Source organism: Scylla paramamosain, chromosome 24 (assembly GCF_035594125.1).
Source record: "Scylla paramamosain isolate STU-SP2022 chromosome 24, ASM3559412v1, whole genome shotgun sequence".
Taxonomy (NCBI): domain Eukaryota; kingdom Metazoa; phylum Arthropoda; class Malacostraca; order Decapoda; family Portunidae; genus Scylla; species Scylla paramamosain.
Window position 1 is genome coordinate 13,958,328 of NC_087174.1, and position 19,124 is coordinate 13,977,451.

At 40.3% G+C, this 19,124-nt stretch overlaps 2 protein-coding genes across 5 annotated transcripts in view; one reads left to right on the forward strand and one right to left on the reverse strand.

The window, feature by feature from the left end:
* LOC135112786 (uncharacterized) overlaps window positions 1-8,204 on the reverse strand; it is a 65,524-nt gene extending 57,320 nt beyond the window's left edge. The window contains exons 1-2 of one of the 3 annotated variants that reach the window (XM_064027598.1): window positions 7,842-8,204; window positions 1-38 (exon numbers count right to left, since the gene is read on the reverse strand). The exon at window positions 1-38 is cut by the window's left edge and continues 121 nt beyond it. In XM_064027598.1, coding sequence (XP_063883668.1) covers window positions 1-21 — 21 coding nt within the window. In that variant the 5' untranslated portion in view covers window positions 22-38; window positions 7,842-8,204. The other 2 variants (XM_064027597.1, XM_064027599.1) reach the window with 2 other exon arrangements.
* On the forward strand, window positions 7,350-19,076 carry LOC135112785 (vacuolar protein sorting-associated protein 26C-like). 2 transcript variants are annotated; one of them, XM_064027595.1, is made up of 7 exons: window positions 7,350-7,492; window positions 9,980-10,123; window positions 13,857-14,090; window positions 14,535-14,693; window positions 16,266-16,362; window positions 16,583-16,708; window positions 16,934-19,076. In XM_064027595.1, exons 1-7 carry the CDS (start codon window positions 7,376-7,378, stop codon window positions 17,014-17,016), a joined length of 960 nt encoding a protein of 319 aa, XP_063883665.1. In that variant the 5' UTR covers window positions 7,350-7,375; the 3' UTR covers window positions 17,017-19,076. The 2 variants fall into 2 exon arrangements, with proteins under 2 accessions (XP_063883665.1, XP_063883666.1); XM_064027596.1 differs by lacking the exon at window positions 7,350-7,492 and adding an exon at window positions 8,554-8,748.
* The last annotated feature ends 48 nt before the right edge of the window (window positions 19,077-19,124 follow it).

Here is a 19,124-nt window from a genome sequence, read left to right on the forward strand (position 1 = left end):
CAGCAGGTGGTTTTGGCGCATCGTCTCGTCTTCGGCACCTGTGAGGGAAGGAAGAAAATAACACTGACGGAAATAATACCGTGTGTGTGTGTGTGTGTGTGTGTGTGTGTGTGTGTGTGTGAAAAAGGCTTGTCCACACGGAATCTCAAGTTGAAGAGGAAGTAAGAGGCACAGCAGTAGAACCAGTACCAACACTCGAAGCAAAAAAAAAAAGAAAAAAAATGTTTTATCCTCCCTTTTTTTATTGTTTTTGCTTATCTTTAGTGTGTCCGAAGATAAGTTTGTTGTGCATCCCGGAACGTATACAACGAAAAGTGTACAAGAAAAGTGGCTCTACTACTGTGTCCCCCTTCTCGTTTTTTCATCTACTACACATTGCTTCGAGAACAGTGTACGAGTATTTCCTTCTTTTAAAAGCCGCAAATTATTCCCTATAATCTGTTGGTCTAACTCTTGCCAAAAACTTCTGGCTGGCGTCGTGGAAACAGTCGCGCAGTCCCAAGACGGAGACTCAGTGATACACGAAAGACCCTGAAGTTGCATTCAGCTGCTGTGTTCTTGGTGCAGGTCGTGGAGTGCTACACGCCAGCACACGCAGCACGCGTGGTCGTCAGGAGGAGAGCAGCAGCGGCACAGACTCACGACGCCCCACACAGTGCAGCACACTCACGCTAACGCTGTTCACGGATGACGGACTTAATTTCACGCCGCTGGTTCGCCCACTTGGCTGGATTGTTTCATGACGCGTTCCACTCTCACTGCACACTGGAAATGGATGTTTAAGTGTCCGATGTATGAAAACACGGAGCTTTGGAAGTGCCCGTTTTATAACCTTTCATTCACCGTGAGCTGTAAACAAACCCAAGAGCCTCTGGGAAATGTTGTTCATACCAGCACTATCTCTCTCGTGTCTGTTTTCAACTACGAGCGTTAATTAAGACGCCATGAAGCAGGAGTGGGAAACGAGGTGGAAACTATTTAAGTCCATACTGCAATGAGCAAGGGAACTGGTGCATAGGTCTGGGTGGGAAAGGCGGAGAACAATTTACTCTTTCTCTCTCACAGGGGAAGGTAAACATGGCAACTGAGGAATCAAAAGAAGTATAATAGGAATAACAAACATTATCAGACACGTCGGCCCTTACTGATGAGCTGCCTGTCTAATCTTAAGTACGAGTATATATTAGATCTGATTCCTCTCAGCGTATCTACACAGCATCATCGCACGTTTTTAATGTACCTTCCGTGATCATCAGAATGCGCAACACTCTTCACGCCAAGAAGTGCGTCATTCAGGAGGAACAAAGAGTACTCGCAAATGCCTTGGAGACGGAAAAACACGACGCCTCCGAGCACCAGTGAGGCACCCTTGGTCCCCGCCCCTCCTCCTCCCCTTGCTGTTATTAATGCCAGTGGGGTTAATGAAATATGATTTGAGGATGAAATTAATCTCCAGGAGTGTGATTTGCAAGGCTGCATTTGTAATGAAAATTAAGGTTACATTTAAGGTCAGCGTAATAAAATGTATTTGTGAGAACCTTCTGCCTCCGCGAGAAACGAGGGAGAGGCATCTCCTGAAGCTTACTCGTGCGCCTACGCATGTGAATTTCTGACGCCCGTAAGAAACATTCAGTTCAGACAAGGGCGTAATGCAGGAACACTCTCTCTCTCTCTCTCTCTCTCTCTCTCTCTCTCTCTCTCTCTCTCTCTCTCTCTCTCTCTTACTGTCACACACACTGCAGATTCACGTCAACATTTCCTAACCTTACAAGCTCATTACATCCTTTGAGAGCATGCACACAGACGCGACAAGGCCAGACGTGTAATTGCTCATCCAGCTCATCATTTGCCTCCATTAACATCCTGCGGAAAGTAAAACTGCCGGTGAAATATAGAAGGCGTATTTCAAACGACCGAATATAAACAGGAAGACTATAAATTGTGAATTGGCTTGAAATGCTGCCACTCAATTTCATCACGAGGACACATGGGCGGTAATTGCCTGCCATGTTTACACACACTGTCACCGAAGAGGACGTGTGTTAGCACGCCGCACACACCTCACTGGAATACCGTATGAGTGATGCTCTCCAACTTTAGCCCAATAGGATGAAAAGACGACGAGTGGGTGGTGACAGGAAGGAAAGGATGGGGGTGAAGGGACGGGGAGATGCAAGGGAAGTGATGCGTCAGTGATGTGATGAACGGGACTAGGTGAGACTGTAGTGATGGTTATGCATTTTTGGGAAGAAAAGGGCGACGAGTGGACACTGACAGAAAAGGAAGGACAGAGGTGGAGGGACTGCTTGGATATGTAAAGGAAGCGGTGAGTAAGTGATGTGAAGTGGTGAGGGAGACGGAGGGTGCAGTGTTGATAGTACGTTTTTTGGAAGAAAAAGGAGATTCCCCAGTAAAGCGATGGATGGACGCCAAGGAGATTCCCCAGTAAAGCGATGGATGGACGCCAGGAGGAGGGATGATGTGGTGATGAGAAGCCACTGTGTAAGGTAGTACAATAACGCTAACAATGTTCATAATGATAATACGAACTGGCCACTCTTCTTTTTCTTCACTAAACTACAACAAGCACTGCACTCCACCTTCTTATCATTACTTACCTCCACATTCTTAAAGGTTTTTGCGGCTTTACTAATTTTAACAAACTCTATCGGAAATTATTGATGTTTTCAAGGGTGTCTTCGCGATTCTGGTGATAGTTTAACAATATTTCCGCATCATCTGTGGAGGAAAAACATACTGACAGACTAATCGTCTCTGTGGCTTTTCAAAACAGTCCTGTTGAGGAACCAAAACATTTAAGAATACCAGCACAAGTCCTGTGGCGTACTTGTGCTCCACCATAAATGTGAGTGTCTGTATGGTCTTTTTATAGCATGCATAAAAACAAAAGAACACAAGAAAATAAGGGAAGCTGCAAGAAGCCATCGGGTCTACAAGTGACAGTCCCTGTATGAAACATATCTACTTATTTCCAGCTATCATTCTTATTCATATCTGTTTAATTTTCTTTTAAAGTTCCCTCATGACTCGGCACTAACAATCCGATTACTGAGTCTATTCCATTAATTTACCACTCTATTTGAGAACCAGTTCCTTTCAATCTCTTTCTCAAATATAACTTTATTAAACTTCAACACATTATTAATTTTCTTGTCCTGTCTTGATTACTGTTTTTAGGCACTCACGTGTGCTTGTGTTATCCAACCAATGTCGTCTGCTGGTCGCGACCCAGTCGTTCCCCTGCAGAAACTCAGAGACCATAGTGACTGATCTTGGGCAAGACTCACACACCATGCACCGGGACAGCGAGGTGTGTGTGTGTGTGTGTGTGTGTGTGTGTGATCACGATGTTAACCCTCCAATGAATAAAAGGTAGTTACAGCTTTATCATCAGTCAAGACATCTGTAAAACAACAGTTATAGCTTGCCAGACCTTCAGACTTTAAAAAAAATAATAATGATAAATCAAAATAAATAAATGAAATAAGAATATGAAAATCTTGTAATACAAAGTGACAGGAGTCTTTTCATGCAAGAGATCAAAGCTATGATAAATAAAAAGTTATAGTCAGTTCTGCCTCGAGATCATACGAGCGAGCATCCCTCCTTCCCTGCAAGACTTGGCTTCCTCCCGTCCCTCCCTCCTGACTGCAGCACTCACACACAAACTTGCAGGCCAAACTGATGTCCTTGTATGTCCTGAGGAGACTTGGCACCACGCTCCCCGTCAGTGTGCCGACTCCGTATCAAAGTTGGCTGAAGGACATCACTTCGGCGGACGCGAGTCTCAAGAGGGGCACGAGTTACCAACGACTGGAGCGACAACGAGGCAGCCGGCGGTCAGTTGAGGAAGGCCACCGTCACGGCCACGCTTCCTGCCTTCAGTCACTGAGATCACCATTCACAAGCTTGCTCGGGATGTTCTTTTTTTTTTATATTCACTTGGGAACCGGAAATCAGAAGCAGAAGAAAAATTAAGTATTCCACTTTCATGAAATTTGTTATTTTATCTAAGTCACACTTTTTTCAGCCACACATCCTTGTACAGCACACAGACTTATTCATGCACTATCAGCTGAACAGCCTTGAAATTTTCTGCAAAGTTGTTGAAGCGACGCGTGAGCAGGTGGGGAACGCGGCGGTGGGAAGCAGGGCCAACCGCTCACCTGAGTCGCGGCAACAAGACTGAAGACAGGGAGTCAGAGGCCGCCCGCAGCCCGCCTGTCCTCACCAGACCTGCGGTGCCCACGCTATGGCCTGGATGTCCGCGCGTCACTTGCATGGCAGGCAGTCTTATAAGCACAAGGCGAGTTTTCACTTGGCTTTTCACTCGTTTTTCCTCTGTTGTCGCTCTCTCTCTCCAGCTAAGAAAATACGAAAACTTTATAATTGAAAATTATAAAAATACCGCGTCACGATCAGCCGTCACCAGCAGCTATGCACGGATGTGAGGTGATGACATTTTTTAGGACCTAACGAAACATTACAGCTTGGAGCCAAGACTGGCGATGTCATGTACGCGTCCCTGCGTGACTCATTAAGGCGCCGAACGGAACATCATTTCTGGTGTTTGAAGACATGTACCCTTTAATAAATTAAACTAGCCAATTTTTCTTTCTTTTCATACTCTTGACTTTTAGGGAGCAGCAAGTTGAATGGGCTTTTTACCCCCCTTCCGCTTCGTCAGTTCCTTTGACACAAATAAAAAAAATAAAAAAATGACCGCAAAACAATGGCTGTGGAGGACTTGTTGAGCCAACTTTGGATCACCGCCCTGGTCTGCCTGAACACAACACCTCGGCATCCTCGAGTGGGGGACGGCACCGCAGATTAAAGTTTGTAGCATCTCAAGCACAATGTGTCCAGATAGCCGGGTTGACTGGGACTGAACAACACGCCGTAACGACAGTTATATAATGTTATGAAAATAAATAAATAAAATAAATAGATAAAAATAAATAGATAAATAAATAAATTAATTAATTAAATAATTAAACGAAATTGTTGCGTTCGGTTTTGGGATATTAATTTCATGCGTTGGGAGGAAGAGGGAAAGGGGAGCACGGGACACTCCTTTACTGTTTCTGTTTTACACTATAATGCTGCTTGCTAGGGTAACAAGTCACTATAGCATGACCTTACACACCACACCCATTACTCCTCCCCCTCAGCTCCCCTATTCACTCACGTGCTCCTGTCCTTTACTACCCCTACTCCGGTTCCAGATTTTGAGTTGGCGCGCTAGATCACGGGAGCTCATTAACTGAAAAGCGGATCATTATAAATAAAAGTGGGTATAAGCACAATTTTTTTAGACTATGAGTCACTCTTACAACTTTCCAGTACCATCTCTACTGCGTTAACCTTAACTACCAATCAGTGCGTAACTCGCCACTCTGCCATTCCCCTGCCGTCACGACGCTTCCTTGTCGTGACGTCTGCCTCAAACACTGTAACGAGAAGTGAACAGCAAGACCAAATCTACCAGCGGCCATCTCGTTAGCACACACCTTAATTGTGGTAATTGTCTTTGCCACAAGTGAAGAGCCTTAATTGTCACTTGCCGAGGAAAGTTTTCTGAAGTGTTTCATAATTACTGGACTTCAGCCACCCAAGTCGTTTGTGATTAAACAGTAAGTCCACCACCCGCATGGCTTGAAAAGGGAAGCGAAATGCGTATATCTAAATGTGTATACATGTGCCGCGTTATGAAAAAAGAAAAGTCTAAGTAACAAAAAATATGAAGCAGTCGTCTGCTTAATAAAACTCAATATACAAAGAAGCTTTGAAAGGTATGATAAAACAGCGTTAAAGGATCACACACACACACACACACACACACACACATTTGTATGTATGTATGTGTGTGTGTGTGTGTGTGTGTGTGTGTGTGTGTGTGTGTGTGTGTGTGTGTGTGTGTGTGTGTATATATATATATATATATATATATATATATATATATATATATATATATATATATATATATATATATATATATATATATATATATATATATATATATATATATATATATATATATATACAGAGAGAGAGAGAGAGAGAGAGAGAGAGAGAGAGAGAGAGAGCTCCTTGCGGTGCCACCTGTCTGCAGGCCAAGCAGCGAGCCATCCGAGAAGCTCTCCTCCGCCCGCTGGAGCACTGCCATCAAGTAATCATTCACACAGACTCGCAGTCATCCACTTTGGCCCTCGAAGACACTATATCAGCTTCCTCACTACCAATATCCACCTCTGTCAACTAGTCGAGCGTGGCCGTGATGTAACCCTCAAATGGACTCTCAGTCATGTAAGCACCAACGACAATGAGCTTGTTGATCAAGCAGCTAAGGCGGCCGCTGTCCTTCCTTCCCCAACCACAAGTGTCCCATAAGTCTGTGCTACGCCCAGCACAGAGCGAAGGCTGCACCCCACGCTCTGCCACGCCAGCAACACCAGCAGCACTCCCGTCTCGCTCTGCCACTTGTTACGCGACCGCGTCTGCTTACAACTCCCTCCTCCCTCCCCCTGACTGCTCCGTTCCTCCACATGATATATACGCGATCGTCTCCGCCGCCTCCAACTCGGGTTTCCTTGCCTACAGGAAATTTGTCAAGGTTTAGCGGAGATTCCCTGTAGCCACTGCAACAGAGTTTCCCCGACTTCCCTCCTCCACTATATTCTTAAGTGCCATGCAGGCCACCCCCCACCTCAGGGAGCCCATGCCACTTCAGCCACAAGCTGGACACCCTGCTGCTGCAGCCGCAGCCGCTGCAGTAGTCAGACTCGTCTCTGTGTTCACACTAATAACCAAAGAATATAAACAAAGATCTTTGTTTATATTCCCAGCTGATATTTGTCATCCAGGAGCGACCTCTTCCGAGGTACTCGTAGCGTGGGCTGCTACAGGCAAGAGCCCCCGTCAGTCATAGTGCTGGCAAAAGATAATCAACAACGCCAAGACAGAGAGAGAGAGAGAGACAGAGAGAGAGAATTTAGTCTGTCCTCGGGTAAAAATGTGGGTAACTCTTAGGAGGATGGACCTTTTCTATGTAATCTCAAAAACAGGAGTCAACTAATAATATTCACAAGAACTCAATTTCTTAATTCTTCCACTCCCTGACTCGATGTAGTAACTACACAGTCTTCAGTTATAATGTTGGTCATGCATAACGATGTACGGAAAAGTTTTGCAATGTACAGTCGCAGTCACAAGTATGTCCTTCGTTGCCATGATGAATTGTAACCAGCTCAGGTTCGAAGTTTTGAACAACGGTGCGTCGTGAGGAGTGCAGGGTGCCGGCGAGGCGAACCAAGCTGGTTACGATACATCATGGCGACGAAGCAGGACACAACTTATGACCACGACTACATCATGCATGTATAGGCCTGGGAGCGATGGGGAGAGCCAGTACTGGGTCAAGATGGCAGTGGGGCGAGTTGGCGATGGGCCGCGTTGGCAAGTGAATGAACAGGTAATGAGACAAGTCAGAAACAGTCGAAGTGGTAATATAATGAGTTGGGAATGAGTGGAATCAGCAATAAGAGAAGTTCTAACTAATCTGTGGCCCGACTTGACCTGCAGCCTTCATAACTATTGCCTTATCTCTACCCCCACTTCACCCATCTCACAATTCAGCGTCGTTGTCATCACTAATGATGCAGTAACCTCACTGTCACTCACCACACATCCTGCATGTCACCCTCCTGCGGTCTTGTTGTGCTTGGCCTCAGTGCCCCGCCTGTGAGAGGATTCACGTTAGACTGACTGTGATGTCCAGGGCAGCCCAAGGAGCGTACAAGAATCCATGAAGAAAACCTTACCATTTACGTGTCAGATTGTTGATCCTCTATTGCTCACCGGGGTGGTTTCCCTCTCCATTGTTTACATCCGTGTTGCCAGATTAGAATGTTTCAGTATTTTTCCCAGGGGAATCCATGGAGCTTCACTATTGCGCCCGAATGTGGCAGGCAGCCCACACAGCACGTGTCCCAGGCCACGCCACACTGATATTTGGCATTGCTGATTTATGTTATGCAACGCAGTAGTTATTGTATATTCATATCCGTCAGATGACACCAGATACCACACAAGGACATAAACAACACTCATCAAGATTCACAGCTTTGGTAAAAGGAATTCAGTACAACCGAGTCCCCACCTTGTTTACGCCACTTGCTGAGTGACATCACTATAGCGATAAAAAGGCATGAAAACTTCTGTGTTTTTTACTTTGTTTGTATCTTAATATATGTTTTTATTCACAGAATTTCTAGTCAGTAATTATTGTATGATTTCAAAGGAACAGCCACGGATAATCTAAAAGAGGCAACATTTTTTTTTCAATATAATTTTTCTCATTGTCCAGTCAATAGGTTTTTTTCAGATAGTTATCCGCATTATCATCATTATTATTGTTATCATCATTATCATTATTATTAACAACAACAGTTTGCCCTCTACTCCTATCAAGAAGAAGAAGAAGAAGAAGTAACAACAGAAGTAGTTCTTTTTAAAAGGATAATGTGCTCTCATTTGAAGTGGAGATCAAGCGACCGACACAAAGGGGCGTCAGTTGACAGAAGAGGCTATCCCTTTGCCCCTGCCTTGTGTAGCTCCACCGCCTGCAAAATTAGCTACATTGGATAGCTTGCGTGCTTTTGTCGCCTCACAATGTCCATTACAATTGACATTCAGCTGAATAGATCCAGCAAAATTTATCATCCAGGGGTAAGGTCAAGTGACAAGATAAAGGTTTCCTTGGTAATATTCAGGTCGTCTCAGGCCAGCTGACAGAACTGTACTTTTGCCTGGCTGGAAATGGTGTAGCACGTTAACATCTTGGGTGTGAGGTGCAGTATGAAGGGCAGGTGGAGGCTGAGAGCAGCCCAGCAAGTGATGAAACGGGCACCACCTACTGCTTGAGTATCCATTGCATTACTCGAGAAAAAGATGGACTCCATTAGAAATCTAGTTAGAATTCATTAACCATAGTGAAATACATGTTCCACAGCACAGGGAAATAATCCCCCCCCCCTCCCAGGTAGTATTGGTCACTGAAGCAACTCTGAGGCAGAAGGTTGTGATGTGTGTTGACCTCTGTTGTCACCAATAAGAGTCACACTGATTAGTTGATTCATTGACAGACTTTCTCTCTGGAAGGGATAGGATCCTGAGGTAGCTCTTTTTTTTTAATCAGTTATTAAAATTGTGTTCAATTTATAATTTTAATGTAAACTTTTTGCTAGTTTATTTTAGGTCTGATCCTGTTATGCTGATTGACTTGTGGGGATTGAAAATAGGCTAGGCACTTGAAAAAACAGCTAAAATTTTATGTTTATAAGAAAGAAAATAAAATGTAAAAAAAAATTGAAATTTCAGAGCCTGACCTCAAAAATGCAATTGGAAATGTAAGAGCTTAGTTCAGACTTCAGTGAGGAGTGTCTGGGCCTGGAAACAACCTTTGAATTTGTTGTGATATCTGATGTTTTTTAGGCAATTTATGTATGGATTATCCTGCTGTAAGATATGTAAAAAAAATTTTGTAATTTTTGTTAGAAAAAAATGGGATTAAATTGAGATTTTAAAAAATCAACAATATAAATGAACTAGTCATTTGAACTAAAAATAAATATACAAATAAAAGCTGTACCAAGGACTGGTATCATAGCAGGAGCTTTTTGGGTTTATAGATTATTTTTAAATTCTGTTAAATTTTCTACAAGCTGGATGTATGATGTCCAAATTTGTGCCCATTAATCCACAGGCCCACACTGTAATGGTGGAGGAGGCTTGTGGTTAGGAAATTTTTTATCCTTTTGTACTTCGAAATATGTCCAAAAATTTACATTTCAACAAAACTTTACTGCCATCACTTGGTGGGCTCTTGCATGTATGTATTTTCAGTTTTACTTAGTCACTTCAGTTTTGATGTTTGTCAGTGTAAGTCTTCCTTGTACAGGAGACAGTGAGTGGAGTGGTGGTGGTGGACAGTCGCTCAGACACAAGACACGATGGCATTACACTCACAATGGATGGAATGGTGAGCATCCAACTTTCACCCAGGAGTGCTGGGCTGCTTGAGTCCATCGTCAGTTCCTCAAAGGTAAGTTCATCTCATATAATTTGATTGCATCTTTTGAAAAGGCTGTTGATTTTTCTTCCTGGATTATTTATTTATATATTTTTTTTCTTGTTCCTCTTCTTTTAAGTGTCTGTTTCTGATCACATAAGAATATTACTCATGAATTAAGTAGACAGAATCTTGGTTTTTTCTTACTACTTATTTCATGCATGAATGAAAAATACAGAGACCAAAGTAAGTGGCAAGTGGTGGTGGGCTTATCTTATCAGAGTGAGGAACTCAGCATCCTCTGCCTCCCATGGCTTTCATTTCTCTTTTGCATTTTTCTTCTTTCTGTCTTAGAGGATGGGTTACATGTAATGATTGCCTAAGCTGGATGTCAAGTCATACACATTACTTACATTCCCTCTCTTCTGAGGACATCCTCAGTCTTTCTTTACCTGCTAGCATGTGTCTCTGGTGCTGTGCATTTACGTGGAGATCTCAGTTATGAAGCACAGCCATAGTCATCGGCCCCAGTCCTGTGCAGAACTTAAATGTTCACAGGCAGCACAAATCTCACTGTTATTTTTGTGGCTTTTTAGGTTTGGGTTGTTAATGTTATTGTTAAGATTTTCTTAATATTGTTTTTTTGTTTACTTTGTTGCTTTTGTGTCATGTTGAATTGAATCGTGGTCCTGATAAAACTTCAGAAAAATGTTGAGTTCTCTACCATAATAGAAGGGGCTTTATTCTAACTTAAGTGATTTACAGATTGCCTCTCAAGACTTTGATATTATTATATGTTCTGAGACTCTTGTTTCTAGCAGAAGACATGTTTCCAAATTGGTTTTACCTGATTTTACGAAGCCTACTTTACTATTGTGTGACTCATCCACATGCCCATGGTTTAGCTACCTATATTATTAGGTCAGGATTCTCTGCTACTGTAAGAAAAGACTTTGTCTGCAGCTGTCATGAAGTTCAGCTGATCAAGGTTTGCAACATAACTAATAATTTTTGTATTTTTAGTCTGTATCATGACCTTGAATTATATTATAAGATTTACAATTGTCTTCTCACATCTATGAGTGACATTCAAGAGCATGATCATAAGTCTGGCTTTATTTTTGTCAGCAACCTGAATGCTCATCACCAGGAGTGGCTGAACTCTGTTAGTTCAACTGATCGCCAGTGTTGCAGCATTGGACTTCACTAATTTATCAGGTTGAGTTCAACTTATCAATGAATCAACACATTAACTTTGATATTGTCTGGACTCACTTTTAATTGATGTACCTGGTGTGATTGACTCAGCAGTTAGACTACCTCTAGGTAACTCTGACCATTTAGTAGTCACTTGAAACTTGTAGCTTGAAACTAAATTTTTAGGTACCAAATGTCCGTAAGGTCCACATAAAGTCGCGGGTCGACTGGCCTGGTGTCATTCACGACTTTGATAGTAATCAGTGGAACACTACATTCAATTCTTTAAATGTCATTGATGAATTGAACACTGCACTTATCAGGATCATTAACTGCAGAGTTCCTATTTAAACCATCAAGAGTAGAGTCAAATACAAGGCATGGTTTAATGATGAGTGTATGAATGCATGCTACAAAATGCCTATCATCTCAGGTCTCATAATAGATCCCAACTTTTATGGGAAAACTATATGAGGCTTAGAAATCATCCTCATTCAGTTTATGATGCACATTCTGAGCATAATAACCATATCCATGAAACCTTGTCAGGGGCATCTCAGCCTCACAAGTGGCGGTCCTCTCTCAGAACTTTCCCTTTTGGAGTGGATTCTTTGCTGCCTCCTTTTGGAATGGACAATGGAACAGTTACTTATGATTCATCCATTAAGGCTGAAGATTTTTCATCAGTATTTCAGAGGAAATTAAGTGACCAGGAACTCAATCTTTCCTCCACATGTTTTCCACATCCAGAGTTTACATATTTTGCTTTTAAGTTCTCTGAGATCAAATATTGCTTAATTGATCTCAATTAATTTGGAGGATCTGATCCAAATGAAATATTTTGCTGTTTCTGAGAAAGTTATCCAAGCAACTTGCTCTTAAACTAGCTGGGATATTTAGGAGTCATCTGGCATCTGCTAGTTTCCCAGATTTCTGAAGAACTGCAAATGTTACCCTTATTCCTAAGGGTAGTTCACCAACACAGTTTCCCTTAAATTATAGACTAGTACCTATTACACTAGTCCTGTCAAAAGTTTATGAAAAGTTAATTGCTCAAAGGCTTCATAAATTTGTCAACTTAAACAATATTTTGCCTGCAACACAATTTGGATTCAGAAAGGGTTTTGGTACTTCTAATGCCTTACTTGTATTAACCCATGACTTGCAATTATCTTTAGATAATTGAGTTGAATCTAGGGTTATCTCTCTTGATTTCAGCTCTGTCTTTGATTTAGTTAACCACAAATTGCAATTAATTGGTGTTGGTGGTCCTGTATTTAATATCTAAGGATTTTTTTATCCAACTTAAAGCAAGGTGTTTCAGTTCATGGAAATTTTAGCAGATTTCAAGCAGTTTTATCAGGAGTTCCTCAGGGTAGTGTGCTGGGTCTTCTGCTATTTATTTTGTTAACAGCTGATATGTGGACTGATCTTGAATATAAGATTGTCTCAAGCTGATGATACCACATTGTATGCTGATGTTAACTCACCTGAAGATCGTGCTGCTGTGGCCAGTTCATTAAATAGAGATATTAAAATCCAATCATATGTGTTAACTGAAGAATGAAACTGAACCCCAGTAAAACACACTCAATTATTGTCAGTGGATCTAGAACATTTCATCCTCCTCATCCACCACTGTCATTATGTGGGACTTATTCTAGTTCTTCTAGCTCCCTTAAACTATTGGGAGTTATCATTGATGATAAGCTCACTTCTAAGAAACATTTGTATCAGTTGCTGCATCCATTACACAAAAAGTGGACTTGTCTGTGTTTTAGGGCACTTGGTAATGATGATGCTGTGGTTAAATCTTTTTATGCATTTATTTTACCATGTTTTTTTTTAAGTATTGCATGCCTGTGTGGTCATTAGCAGCAGAATCTCATCCAAAATCATTAGAACATGCTCTTAACAATATGTTTCTTTCTCCCTGATATTTTAATAAATTTAGAGAACCATAGGAAAGTTGGTGATTTATCACTTTTGTACAAGATATTACATAATGTTAATCATCCCTTGTATGCTAGCTTGCCTGCTCCTTGTATTCATGTCAGGCTAACTAGGTGTGCATTAGCTCTAAATAATAAGACATTTTCTGTTCTTAATACTAGAACTAATCAGTTTGCAAGATGTTTTGTACCATATTTCTGCAAATTGTGGAATGATCTTCCCAGTGGGACCATTCATTGTACTGACCTGAATCATTTTAAAATCTGCAGTCAATGCATTTTATTTATGATATTTTTAAACATTTGCTGACATTTTAATAAATGAGTTTGGTTTAATCTAGTCATTTGTTAGCAGCTTTTCTTTCTCTCTGGGCCAATACTGTATGCATAGTCTTTGACTCTTCCAAAGTGAAACTTTTGTCTGTTTTCCATGATAATAATAATAATAATAATAGTATGCATATGCTAGTGTCATCCTCCTTAGGTGAGTTACAGTAAGCAGAAGGTTGAAGTGGATAGAAGACTCGTCCATCCTGTTCTCTTTAGTCCCTCCTTTTTAATCATTCATTGTGCACCAGTCAACAACCAGAATTAATAACCTGCCATTACTCTTTCAGCCAATCCCTCTGCTCAGCCATTCTGTTGCAATTGCAAAGTCTGGGAAGTTGCCAGCAGGACAAACAGAGATTCCCTTTGAGTTGCCTCTGGTGCCACGCTCTACCTCCAAGACACTTTATGAAACATACCATGGCATCTACATCACTGTGCACTACTGTCTGCACTGTGACCTCAAGCGCAGCCTCTTAGCCAAGGACGTCAATAAATCACAAGAATTTATTGTAGAATATAAGGTAGGTAAATATGTATGTATTTTAAAGAGAGAGAGAGAGAGAGAGAGAGAGAGAGAGAGAGAGAGAGAGAGAGAGAGAGAGAGAGAGAGAGAGAGAGAGAGAGAGAGAGATTCACTGTTAAATGATATTATCATTTGCAAAACTATTGTGTTGAACTTGAAGGGGCAATATGTGGCAGCTGTCCCCAAGCATAAATTCCAAGGTGGCAGTAAACTTGTTCAGCCGTTTAGCCATAAAGTGACGATGTCTCTTCTTTTGAATTATGAATTTCTGTTACTTATGAGATTTGGGTATATACCCTTTGATTAAATGAGATCAACAACAGAATCTTTTGTTACTTTGCTTTCCTATTCATATCCTCCACTTTGCATCAGATTTACAATTAATATATTCTGTGGATGATGTGGCAGTGTTTTTTCATTCCCTGCTGTGGCTTTTTTTCAGACTGGTGCTGGAGGAAAAGATCAAATGGAAGCAGTTAACTTTGAAATTCGACCAGAGACTCTGCAGAATGTTCGGGATCGGGCACGCATTCCTCGCTTCCTGGTGCAGGGCCACCTGGACTCGGTCAACTGCCCACTTTCAAAACCTTTGACAGGAGAAGTTGGTATATAAGTCTTTGCTCTAAGAATTTCTTTTGATGGTATGCTCTTTGTAGAAAAAAAATTGATTGCTAAAACATTTCAGCTTAATCATCAAATGACATTTTTATTGCTAACAAGAGCATTAATTTTTTATGTAAAGAAAATGTGATTCAAATTTATTTTCTCAGTACTATAATATAAAAAGGATTACATTTGTAAATTACACATGTAATAGTGAAAATATTTTTGTGAATGCTTTCCATAATATCCCTTATACAAGGAGGTCCTGATGGTATGAGTAGCTGAGTTCCATTTGCATTGGTCATATAGCAAATTCTCATCTAACGAAACACATGACTAATGGCAAGAGAGGGGTTATGTTCCATGATTCTTGTCAAAGGTAAGTTTTCAAGCTAAATCATACAATACCAAACACAACAAACCTGTCTATATTACAGAACTGAAAGAGAAAATAGCATACAAAGAACATGATTTCATATTTAAACGTATAAAATGTGCATAACACTCACCAGTATGTAGTCAATGCATCAGGGAGGGTAATTTGGTCAGCACTCTTATGCCTCTTAACAATTTCTACCTTTGTTAGTGTCATTGGTACTCTAGCTCGCTTAGCCTTACTACTGTGACTTGTACTGGAACTCATTGGCAGCTTGGGAGACATAGTTAGCACAATCTGTACACCATGTGGTCAGTCACACACTACCACAGCAAACACAGAGAATGAAAGAACACACCAGTATTAACACTGTAACACATCCAAGCACTGATCAGTCACATAAAGCACTGTACACTGTACTGATACTATATTGTAAATATGCTTTCAAGCAAAATGATGATAGAGGACAAGTATAATGAGGAGCAGTAAGGCCATAAGGGTGGGGGTCTGAGAGACACAGAGTTCAGTTTAAAAGAAGACTGGTGGGGAGAATCCATGTTAGGTAGGGGACAAGGGAGAGATGCGTGGTTGTCCTCCAGCACTCACAAACTTGCCTCTGCACATCTGAATCATTACACATCACCATACAGCCTAGAAGGAACAGGAAGGCACATATTTTAAATTTTGTAATTTTCCTCATCGGATTTTTGCATTCATATAAAGAAAATAGTCCCTAATTCACACATCTCGTATCATCAGTTTCTTGCATAATGGATGCTCATGTAACAGGACCTCCCTGTATTCTTAATTGTTTATTTTGTTTTAGCCACTTTGCATTTATTTAAACTGGGTAAAGTAAAGAAAAAGGCAAAATTGAAAATCAGGGGTAGTGTCTTTTAGACATCAGATGCTCCTTGGAGATACCCTCTTCAGTAAAATCAAGTACTAGAATTTGAAAAGTCTTTGGAAGAAGAGCTAATAAATGTTACTTGTTAAATTGCATGAGTTATTATGGAATTTTTGTGTAATTTTCTTTTGTAGCAGAACATTGATAATTGTAAGTTGTGTTTTGCAGTGGTTTAGTGCATATTTAGCACTTGGTGCAAAATGTTGTGCATATTTTTTGGTATTCATCCTAGTTTTGTTTGTATCCCAGTATTATTGTGGATGAATGAGTCATTTTCTCTCTAATAGCTGACTGTGTGTGAGTGTGAGCGAGGCATCAGCAGCATTGAGCTCCAGCTGGTTAGAGTAGAGACCTGCGGCTCCTCTGAGGGACACACAAAAGAAGGTTAGTATTTCTGTGGCCTTAGAATATGATATGGATTTTGTCAATTCCTTCCATGTTTATATCAGTTTGCATTGGTAATCTATTGCTTTTAAGTGACTATTGTAGCATGAATGAAAGTGCTTCCTTTTTCATAGCATCAGAAATCATAAACACCCCAAATGTGTAATTCATTATAGCATCAGAAATAAAAAAAACACTCAGATTGCTTTCTTTCTTACAGCATCAGAAATTCAGAACATCCAGATTGGAGAGGGTGATGTTTGTCGGGGCATTGCCATTCCTGTGTACATGCTCTTCCCACGCCTCTTCACCTGTGCCACCACCTTGGCTCCTAACTTCAAAATTGGTGAGTAATGTACCAATGATATGCATATGATCGTTTGTTGGTCATCATAATCAGTCTGGTTGTTGTTTTTGAGATGAATACTGCAGAAAATTTCATTCTTTAAGAAAATTACCACTAATAATAAAATCCTCAGAGAAAGCATACTTGATGTGAAGTAGCAGACTCCATAGGCATTGATAGATTCAACTTTTGGCATTCTCTCTTAACATGTGATTATTATTTCAGAGTTTGAGCTGAATATTGTGATAATATTTGATAATGATCACCTGGTGGTTGAAACTTTCCCCATCAAACTCACCCGTACCTGAGAAGTGTGAGACATCACCTTACCATGACAGCTCACTAGAGAGGAAGTGTGTCACATCTCCACAACTGTGAAAGCAATCTTTTTCAGTTGTCTATTAAATATATATCACAGATTATTTTGAGTATTTGAGCAAAAGTTATACTCACACATATTCCTTTATTTGTTTTATTTGTACACTATCAAAAGAATCCTATGACTCTTCTCTGTTTCATTAGTAATTTTTTCTTTTTTTTTTTTCTTTTCACTCTAATGATACATCCATTGTGACTCAAACAGTATTTAAAGATGTGTGAGGATGGGATTTGGTCTCATGGATTGGAGACTGTTTCCTCAAAGGCTAACAGATAATTTATTATCAGTTATTTAAGGCACAGGTTTTGGTTTCCATTTATGACATCAGAATTAGTAGTTATATCACCCACCACTACTTTGTGTGGTGCATGTGAGCACCTATCGAGGCATCACGTGACTGATTTATGAGCTGCCAAGCTGTCAGACCAGAGAGGGTCAGGATAGGCAAGCTGCCCATCACAGTATTTTTGAGTAGAGCTTAAAGGTTGTAATGCTATTCATAATAAATGTTAGTGTTATATATTACTAAAGAAATAGGATTAGGTGTGTGCAGAATGTGTCCATGCTTTCCAGAAAGTGGAAGCCAGATTCTTGGTTCTCCATACAAGAGAAGGAATGTTGTGACTGTGCTTAGCTACAAATCTGTTGCCCTTTATTCAGGTCCAGACTTAGAAAGATGGCATGCAGCTTGACAAACTGTTCAGCCTCTTGCAGATTTGCTGATAAATTGTTTTTGTGGAAAACCTAAGGAAGAAAAACTTTTAACCTGGATGTTACATTCAGCTGTGTCCTAAATTAAGATGAGAAACACAGTAGATGTAGGTGGGTTGAGTGGTGCGCAGTGTAGCTTTCATCCTTATCTCCACATTTGAAAACAATTGGTGATTCTTGATAGAATGAGTATTTTCTATGATTAGTTTTTGTGGGTCATTATAAGTAATTTTTATGTACTGTAGAGCAGTTGTGCTGCAACATTTGCTTGATCATGTGATGAAAATGACAAGTATATTCATTGTATCTAGCCCATACATATCATATCAACCTTACAGTGTATGTAAGACATCATGCACTATAGGTATAGTGCTCAGGTCTTATTTTAACAACTAAGAAATCATAGATTTTGATTTGTATATTATAAATTGTGAGAGTGAATATAGAGGAGGGAAGTAAGCATTTACTACTAGTGTTTATAAATTTTATATTAATATTTGAATAAATGTAATTAAGATAAAAAAGAGATGCTGGAGTAGTGTGTGTGGAGTAGCATGTAGGGATTGAGTGGTAAAGGAGGAAGTGTAAGGGAGAACAGGTGTTATGTTGGAGATGGTTGATGAACTAGAGTGAGGGTGGTACACCAGAATAGTCTTGTAAAGAGAGTGAAAAAAAAATATTAGTGAAAAAGTTAACTATGTACATTTAATTCTAAAGGTATAAGGCCTAGGTAGTGAACACAAATGAGATGTAAGGGCATTGTGGAGAATGATAAATGTAAGAAAGGTGTCTGTAGAACAAAACTGGTTGTGCTTGATATAGATGAATGGAGAACAGTTTTGAATCCTTGGAGATTCAGCCTTCAGGGGCAGTTCTGCTGTAATCAGCTGATTAATTTGTGGATAAGAGGAAGAGGATGAGGCAAGAGTTGATCAACCTGACTGCCTGTTTTGGTGATGTGCAAATGATCCTCGCAAAATACTGTACATAATGGCAGTGACAGTTATTTCTCCCTTCCACAGGCCTAAAGACAGACGTGAGGGAACAAGGAAATCTGTGTGTGTAGGTAGATGCAATGTCTTGGTTATTTCCATTTTGGAGGCATGTCAGCCAGATATTTAAATACATACTTTTCTAAAAGTAACTATCCTTTTTGGAAGCAATGATATACATATTTTCTTTGTAATAATGTAGTACATATGCTCTTATTGATCTGTGATATGTTTTTATTATCCATTTCAGTGTTTAATGACTTATAAAATATATTATATTACTAAATGTGATGTTTTACAGTCCAGTAATATGAAATCTTTAAGTTTTCAGTAT